At 43.0% G+C, this 9,699-nt stretch overlaps 1 protein-coding gene across 1 annotated transcript in view; it reads left to right on the forward strand.

Annotated features, from left to right (window-relative positions):
- dyrk1b (dual-specificity tyrosine-(Y)-phosphorylation regulated kinase 1B) overlaps positions 1-9,699 on the forward strand; it is a 26,734-nt gene that overhangs the window by 12,949 nt on the left and 4,086 nt on the right. Inside the window, exons 2-9 of the mRNA XM_034874920.1 lie at positions 619-785; positions 3,895-4,014; positions 4,521-4,709; positions 5,598-5,745; positions 6,382-6,531; positions 7,152-7,288; positions 7,812-7,958; positions 9,135-9,275. Coding sequence (XP_034730811.1) covers positions 619-785; positions 3,895-4,014; positions 4,521-4,709; positions 5,598-5,745; positions 6,382-6,531; positions 7,152-7,288; positions 7,812-7,958; positions 9,135-9,275 — 1,199 coding nt within the window. The remainder of the gene's footprint in view (positions 1-618; positions 786-3,894; positions 4,015-4,520; positions 4,710-5,597; positions 5,746-6,381; positions 6,532-7,151; positions 7,289-7,811; positions 7,959-9,134; positions 9,276-9,699) is intronic.

A 9,699-nucleotide genomic window follows, 5' to 3' on the forward strand; every position in this document is an offset into this window, starting at 1 on the left:
TTTAATACACGGGTCCAAAATGACCCGCTAACACTTCAGATGGCAGCAGAAAGCTAACACCAGAGGAAGGTTAAGGAGCTCCAGCCTTGGCTCCTCTTCTTACACCTGCACCTGGAAGCCTATGTCTAAGTCTATGTTTACCAGCTGCTTTAATGTGATCACAAGCATATATCAGTAGTGTATATGTTGGCTAATAGTAACAGGAGATGTCAGTACAGAAATGTCAAAGGTATGTTTGAGTTAATTTAGAAACAGTGTGTCACTGACACAAAAATGTTTATTTTTACACTGTCAAATATTTTGCTCCGTACATATCACATAGCAGCTCTTTAGTGAGCACATGTGGAGACCCTGATCACACGTGTTTATGTTGATAAATGAGTACAAGCTTCACCAATCCTGCATCAGTTGGCCTCTAGCTTTGATCGGGCTCACTTTCATATACACCAAAAGCGTGTTTAGTATGTTTGGTGTGTTTTGGGAGCCATGTTGTCCCATAGATGGAGGCTGAGAAACAGATTAGATTGTTGGGGTATCCCTCTCTAATCATCTCTCTCTCTCTCTCTCTTTCTCTCTCTCTCTCTCTCTGTCTCTCTCTCTCTCTCTTTCTTTCTCCAGGTGTAAGCAGCTCAGGATGTCCGCCCACCTCCTCCTCCTCCTCCTCCTCCTCCTCCTCCTCCTCCACTGCCCAGGGCTTCTTCCTCGCTGAGCCAGCCATGACCAGCCAGCACACACATACACACCCCTCCTTCAGCTCCATCCACTCCATGGCCGAGCAGCAGCAGGTAACACACACACACACACACACACACACTCAGTTCTACAGCAATCATGCCACACACACGCATTTGGTACAGGACCTGATTGATACATCATATGTTTCACCTGTTGGTTGTCATAGCAGCACTGCAGATTTAAAACAATGACAAGCCACTGTCGTGAGATCATCCATGAAGAAAGTCATATTCCTGCAGTCCCTCTGATAAAGAGGTTTTTATTTCACAGGGCTTCTGTGGGGTCTTAAAATGTCTAAAACTTCAGTATCAAAATCTTAGGCCTCAAACTTCTTACATTTTCTGAAGTATTGTTCTCTAGGTCTTAAATAATGTGAAACAGGTCTTAATTTTCCTAACTCTACCTCTAATGCTCTTTTTTAGTATTCTGTGGTGTTGTAGTTCTTTTCCCAACTAGTCCTAATATAATGTTGCTGCGTTATGACTACAAATGAGACCATCATGCTACTTACAGTGCAGCCAATCAGCTTTCCTGTTACTGGCCCCAGCCTCTTTCAGATGGTTCCACGGACATAAAGCATATTATATACCTCAGCTCTGGGGAAGTTCAAGTTTACAGATACTTGGCTTGAAAATACTGAACTTAGGGCTTACTGTAGTTGATGTTGTGATAAAGGTCTTACATCTCAGGTCTGAAAAAGTCTTAAACTGGACTCGGTGAAACCTGGAGAAACAGTGATGTCTCGTCCTACTGCTACAGGGTCTTAGGTGCAGCACCGGAGCCGTTTTTTGGCAGCACCTAAGATGAATGAATGTTGAATGCGCCAAAAAAAACAAAAACAAAAGAAACGTGACAAAGTGCCCAAAACAGCAAAAACTATAAAACACCTGTCAGAGCTAATGATTGTAGTTGGACTTCTTTCTTCTCAATTATCTACTCTGGCTTTTCCAACATTTTAGACACGACAAAAACGATGTCAAATTGCATATTTATTTACTAAAAATGTCTTCTTTTTTTATAAGGAAAGCTCAGCAAACAATCTCTTAAAGCTCTCAGGGATAATCAAATAAATCGGTCATCGGCACCACAGGCTGCTGCTATGCAATGTCCACCTTGTATCACCTCATCAATCGCTTGGACAGGCCAAGGTCTCTTGTGATTATTATACAGCCCAGTGTAAAGCGGAGGCACATACCTAGGCGGTTGCATTGGAACCAAGGTAACGTTAGCCCACACTAGCAGCTAGCCTTTAGCCAAGGCTAAAGAGTTAGTTTGGCTTCACCAAAATAACACGATAACACAAAGCTAACTAAGTGATGGAGGCAGCTGTAGAGCAGCAACTTCGCATTCTGCAATGCAAAAATGAGAGCAGAGTTGAAAATATTCTAAATGTAGCTACACTTAAAGGGATACTTTGCTGATTTTAAACCAGCTGTGTGTCCTGGTAGTGTGTGCAGATCAACGGCTTCCCTGCCAGTTTGTTAGTCTAACGCTTGTTCTCAGGCGCAGAGTTGTGTAAAGGAACACAGAAATCATAGTTGTTGTTTATGTTATTGCGGTTATGACACACCTAAAATAACAGTTTTTGGTAACTAATATTGTAAATGTTGTTTATTGTCCCAGAACGGACAATCGGACTCTGAAGCGGATGTTGATCAACGCGTTTCTCTTTACTAGCTGTTGAACCCGGGGAACACAGATACCAGTAAAGAAATCCTAACAGCCCACGCTCCTCACCGCTGCCACCTACCTTGGCATGAGAGAGCCGTAGAGAAATGTAAAGCATGACGACTTGGCCATTCAGATCTCAGTTAAAGAGCTTCGCATGTTCTGTAGGAAATCCACGTTATTTCTTTTAAACCAACGTAAGAAGCAGCTGTGTACGTCCAATAGAAAGGCGCAGGGATGCTCAGCTAGGCCTGCACAATATGTCGGGTTTTTATCGTCCTCACGACACCAACTGGCGGTAGAACGGCATCACAAAACGCTGTGACATATTGTAAAAGACACTCAGGGATTTTTTTATGTTATTTGACAGAAAATATTAGCAGTTTAAAATGTCATTCTTCTTTTAGTGGTGCCTTTTACAGTATATTCATTTCAATGTTCAATTTGTTCATCAAAAGAAATTACTTATTACTTGTTACTATTACTTATAATTACTTTATCTGTTTTAATTCAACAAGTAGTTTGTAGAATGCGACAAAACAAAGAACTCTTTAATACAGTATCTGTTTATTTATTGCAAGTAATATCGCGATATTCAACAACACTGCACAGCCCTATGCTCACTCCCTCCCCAACTGGACCACTTTAACACACCCCGTGTGTGTGTGTGTGTGTGTGTGTGTGTGTGTGTGTGTGTCTGTGTCTGTGTCTGTGTGTGTGTGTGTGTGTGTGTGTTCTCTATTACCAGCTCTTGTCTACACGGCCCGACTTTGCCACGGTGCCCCCCCCCCCCTTCTTTTTCCACTGCAGTACCGCCTCAACGCTAACAACGATGACGGCGTGATTAGTGACAAATCTTTCCAACCAATCTCTCGCTTGGAACCTCTAAACTAAATAAAGTAGCTGTTAGCAGGTACCAGGGACTTGGAAAACCAAAAGAGGCGAGTAGAGGCGAGGCGAGCAGGTACCATGCAGTGGAAAAACGCCAAAAGATAATCCACGAGTCATGGGAATGGGCTAATCCCGTTAACATGTGATCTGTGGATCTGGAAGAGGCTGATGACCGGGTTCCCCCAGGTGTTCAGTGGGAGGGGCTGCAGGAGTGTTGAGCGCAGGATTACGTTGATATGAAGTATAACGAAGTGTATCCGATTTAAATGTGTATTCATTTTAATCTGCACAGACCAGAGTTTACGGTAGTCATGTGACATGTAAGGTTTGAATGAGTGGGAAATACATTCTGACTGGAGACAATTAAAATGTCCTCACAATTTGATTTTACGGTCAGTGACAGAAACTCAGGCATGAACTCTGCTGGTGCAAAGGTGAACTGCATGATGGGAGTTTGAATGGATACACATGTCTTTAATGTCCCCGCCCTGTTTAAAGCCTGCACACCTGTATGTCTGTGGCCATGTACACACACACACACACACACACACACCACTTGTTTGATGATCCTGATGTATGAAGTGTTGCTGTTGTCTTTAGGTGCTGTCTGATATGACCATACTCCAGCGGAGGATCCCCCCTAGTTTCAGAGACCCTGCCAGCGCCCCACTGAGGAAACTCTCTGTTGACCTCATCAAAACTTACAAGCACATCAATGAGGTATGACACACACACACACACACACACACACACACAAAGCCCAGTTCAGACCAAAGATTCGTGACGAGACCAAACTGTTTTAGAACGTCCTAGGTAAAGTTTTAGCGGTCTGAACCGGCCTGTCTAAGCTTGACTCAACAGCTGATGGTGTGGCTGCAACTCAGCTGTTTTATAACGTAAGAGACGTCACCTGTTTCAACAGCCAATCAGTTCATAGCAATGTCAGCTGGTCAAGTCAGTTACAAAATGCCAGCTGGTGGAAATGGCAGCGGGTTGGACGAAGCCTCAACCAGCGAGCCACATAAAACTGGACTCTGGGCTGTTGCCGGGACAACCACCAAGGGTTCATTACTTTGGGGTTTGCTGTTTGAGGGTGGAGGCAGGGGTGTATAGAAGCTGCAGAAAGTAAATCCTACTCAGAATCAGCATTTGGCTTCCTGAAGGGATCCGGTTTGTCTCAGCACTCTCAGCTGAACTAACCAGGCTCGCTGTGCTTCCCTTCACAGGTGTACTATACTAAGAAGAAGCGACGGGCCCAGCAGGTCCCCCCAGAGGACAGCACCACCAAGAAGGAGAGGAAAGTCTACAATGATGGCTATGACGACGACAACTATGACTACATTGTCAAAAATGGAGAAAAGTGGCTGGACCGCTATGAGATAGACTCGCTGATCGGGAAAGGCTCCTTCGGACAGGTGCGGTCAACAAACTAAACCCACATTTATTGCTAGTTTATTAAATCGTTGATAGGCACAAAAAATCATTGCCATCTATTTTAATTATCGCTTAATCGTACTTTTTCATGCAAAAAGGGCAGAAACGCTGTTGTCAGCCTCTCAAATGTAGATCACATCATATTAAACTGAATATCTTTGAGTTTTGGACTGACAAAACAAGACATTTGAAGACATTGAGAAACTGGGATGGACCTTTTTCACCTTTTTTCTGATAGGAGACTATAAACAGACGATTAATCGTTTAATCATCAAAGTTATCAGCAGATTAATTGATTATGAAATTCTTGGTTAGTTTAAGCTGTTGTCACCACTGGGGCATTAAGAACCAACCCTCTCAGATCTCTTCTTCAAATGTAAAAGTGTCTGATCAAACCAAGCATGTTCCTGAAAAGGGACCAAATTGCAGCCAGTTACAAGTCTGTACCTCTCTCAACACACATCATACACATGAGAGGACAAAGGGAAAGCAACGTGCTGGCAGCCCGGGACATCAGGCTCCAGTCCCTGTTAGGACCGGCTGCCGGACTCAATACTCTTTAGGCACCAAACGAATTGCCTGAGTATCGAAAAATGCCTCGTCATTCAATAAGGAGTAAATCTCATCAGTTTCAGTGAGCCAATCAGCACGCAGCATGCTTCTACCAAGATCTAATAATGTCTGTGATTGGCTGTCTAACGTCACACGTTGTAGAAAGATTAAAGGATTTGTGTCGTTATGTTGCATGGTTGCAATGGTATAGAAAAGAGCATCATTCAGGAACTGGTATCAAAGTCACGGTACTGGTCTAGCAGCATATGTTCCTATCATGGCATGGGAGAACACAGTGTGTTGATGTGTGTCCACAGGTGGTGAAGGCCTACGACCACCATGAGCAGGAATGGGTTGCCATTAAGATCATCAAGAACAAAAAGGCATTTCTAAACCAGGCACAGATTGAACTACGCCTGCTGGAGCTCATGAACAAGCATGACACTGAGATGAAATATTACATAGGTAAGAAGGACAGCACACACACACACACACTATACCACACACACTATACCACACGGTTGTCTTCACACAGGTTTGTTGTTGGTGCACAGCGTCATGAACGTACTGGGCAGATTGGTCAAACATAGAGGGATCCAAAGTGTGTGTGTGTGTGTGTGTGTGTGTGTGTGTGTGTGTGTGTGTGTGTGTGTGTGTGTGTGTGTGTGTGTGTGTGTGTGTGTGTGTGTGTGTGTGTGTGTGTGTGTGTGTGTGTGTGTGTGTGTAGTGACACGCTGCAGGACATGAAGTCACGGAGATGGCTCAGTCTGCATCAACATACTTAGTGGGATGACATGCGAGCCATCTCTATGACAGCTAAGAAACTTTCATCCACAGATGAAGACTGTAAGATGCTTTGGAGAGCTCCAAATAAAAGCGATTTATGATCCTTGAGCTGTTAAAATGCTGTTCTGTCAGGCGAACACACACACACACACACACACACACACACACACACACACACACACACACTATGAGAATAGGACATGAAACAGAAAATGATTTTAATATTGTCTTGGCTGACCTGACTGTTGATGTCCTAACCTTCCTCCTTGTCTCCCATCTGTCTCCGTGTCTGTCTGTCGATCTGTCTCTGTGCAGTCCACCTGAAGCGTCACTTTATGTTTAGGAACCATCTCTGTTTGGTGTTTGAGTTATTGAGCTACAACCTGTACGATCTGCTGAGGAACACCAACTTCAGAGGAGTGTCCCTCAACCTCACCAGGAAGTTTGCACAGCAGCTGTGTACAGGTGGGTGCATGCACACACTGTGTGTCTGCAGCTTGTCACTGTCTGCCCCCAAGTGGACAGAAGAAAACGGAGGAGTGCAGCTTTAAAACATCATTAGGGAAGGAATACTGTAGGTCAACTGCCATTCAGTAACACAAAGGACATCACTGAATAATTGTGTTTTTGCTGCTCAAATTTGAAGAAACATGTAACATATACTGTACCTACAGCTGTAACAATTCCAAATGTTGCTGTACAATTAATTCTCTCTGAAATAATTGTCAATAAAAATGTAATTGTCTCTTTCATTCAAATTTCAAAACATTTATGTTATACTTTTTTAAACATGTTTTGAATGAATAGTGTTATGACTGACATGTGACCCAGATAATGGAATAACACAGGTATGAAGCCTATGAACTAGAACACACCTCTTTATTATCATAAAACAGTTTTTTCTAACTGTACACCCCCACAGGAGACAATTATGTATTAATTGTTACAGGCCTGCATATAGTACATTATCTTAAAGTAGGTTAGATGTAACTGTTGTACAGTCACAGTCAGCACCAAATGTAGCCAGGGAACAAGGTGGTCCTGATGACACAAATAAGAGTGATGTCTTTTTTATTTGTCCACAGCGTTATTATTTCTGGCCACTCCAGAGCTGTCAATCATCCACTGCGATCTGAAACCAGAGAACATCCTGCTGTGCAACCCCAAGAGATCTGCCATCAAGATAGTCGACTTTGGCTCTTCCTGCCAGCTCGGACAGAGGGTGAGCCACACACACACAGACACACACACACACAAACACCTGTCAAAGTACATTCACTTGTTTACTTCATCTAAAACAATTCATTATAACTGCCCCAGTGAGCTTCATTATTAGGGTTTTTGTATGTAACGCATTTATAGACTTGCTGTAATCCAACATTTTGCATTCGCATCAGTTCAGTTACTTTGGCAGCAATGTTTTGTGTGTCTGAGAAAAGTCAATGCAACTGCAAAAACAAGGAATTGAGTTAAGGTTTTGTATGGAGGGGCTGGTTTCCTGAATGGCAGTAAGCAACTGCTCTGTGAGGAGAACACGGCTCCTCTCAGAGGACAGCTACTGAAACAGCAGGCAACACACTGACACAAGTGTCTGTGACTTCATCTTAACTCAACCTTTACATGAAGTGAGCTTCTGAGTTGTTAATGATGCAACTACAGCAGGTCGGACATGAGCAGATATACAGAAAAGCTTCAAGGTGTAATTAAAGTAATTCTTCTTCACTTTCTTCTGGTTGTCCTCTCAGATCTACCAGTACATCCAGAGCAGGTTTTATCGCTCTCCTGAGGTTCTGTTGGGGATGCCATACGACCTGGCCATCGACATGTGGTCTCTGGGATGCATCCTAGTGGAGATGCACACAGGAGAGCCTCTCTTCAGCGGCTCCAATGAGGTAAAAGCAACAGCACATAAACCTATCAGTTCAGTAGGGCCGGGCCATGAGTTAACATGTCAACATGTTGGCTGTAGCTGTGTACTTGTTCAGAAACTTAAAGGGTGAATACTATTTTTTTTCTCAACCTGGACCCTATTTTCCTATGTTTTTGTGTGTAAGTGTCTGATGGGAATTACAATCTTTGAAACTGGTCCAGTATTAAGCGTGAACCCTGTAACCGGCAGCCACAGACCGGGCTGCAGTCTCACCCTGTGGGAGAATTGTGTTTTGTAAATTTGGTCCACTATAAGTTCTGACAACATTATGGGATGGATCCTTACAGAGATAGACCTTTTTAAAACCTCTGATTAACCAGAAACAGCTCTGAGGTCGAGGATGCTAAACCCACCAGACTCCATTTAAAAAAGCCATACTTTGATTTTATCAAGCCAACATATTTTCACATGTAAACTTTGTGTTTATTTGAACAAAAACTAGAGTTTTGATAGATGGAAAAGTGGAAAGACGGTCCAAAACAGCTTTTCATGTTTGTTTTTTAATTTTGTTTCTGTCCACTTTGAATGAAGTGTTTCTTGCCTGATACTGGACCAATGTCAAAGATCAGTCCGTTGGACACGAAAACATCAGAAAATAGGGTCCAGGGTGAAAAGACGCTAGTCACCCTTTAAGAGTTGGGTTCCCTCATAAACAGATCTGATATGAACTTCAGTATCATTTTATACTAAAGATGTCCCTGTTCAGGGTCTGCAGACTTACGAGCCATTTGGAAAAGTGACTCAAAAGAGAGGAAAATAAATAATAAGCCTTCATGTACCTGCTAACATCTCTTGTCTCTCAGCTCAGTCACTGTAGAATCCCAGAGGGGAAAGTGTTTTGGAGTCAGGAGAGGAAGTGCAAATGAACAATAAGACAACAAATGGTTCCGGTACATGCATTATTCAGAACACACAATGCAACAGCTGCAATCTCTAAAACTCTTAATTACATGCACACTTTAAGCTGAGTTACTGCTGAGGGAACAAAAGACTTAACTCATTCACCAGTTCACACAAGATGGTTAAATAATGAGAGGGTGTGTACGAGGGACGCACCGATTGTTCTGGGCCGATGTTTAAAATAATAATTTGGCCTATTGCAGGTACCAATGTTTTGTTGTTTTGCCCCTGTGTGTAGGTTGACCAGATGAATAAGATAGTGGAGGTTCTGGGGGTCCCGCCCAGCCACATGCTGGATGCAGCTCCTAAAGCCAGGAAGTATTTTGACAAGCTGTCAGATGGCCTGTGGACAGTGAAGAAGAACAAGGACATCAAGAAGGTATTCCCATGTTTCTTTCAAACGTCATGGCGGTCACATGATGCTCATGAATCCAGTCATTGTCAGTTCTTGTTAACAGTGTCTGGGTGTCTACACACCGTCGTTACATTCCCAAGGGACAGTGAAAAGGTCTTTAGATGTTTCTGTGAAAGAGTGTATTATATGTGTATAAGTTACTAAAAGAAATGTGTATATATATTTTAGTAGACAGGAGGGGAGGAAAAGAATAAGAAAAGTGTCCACACCAAGTCTGTGGATCATCAGGACGCTTGTTGTGGATTTTAATTTGTGTTGAAACCTTAACAAATATACGTGCAGTGTGAAGAACTGCAAATATCTGCTTGATAGTCCCTCACTGCTTGTGGATTGTGGTAAATATTTTGTGTGTGTGTGTGTGTGTGTGTGTGTGTGTGTGTGTGTGTGT

Source organism: Etheostoma cragini, chromosome 6, assembly GCF_013103735.1.
Source record: "Etheostoma cragini isolate CJK2018 chromosome 6, CSU_Ecrag_1.0, whole genome shotgun sequence".
NCBI lineage: Eukaryota > Metazoa > Chordata > Actinopteri > Perciformes > Percidae > Etheostoma > Etheostoma cragini.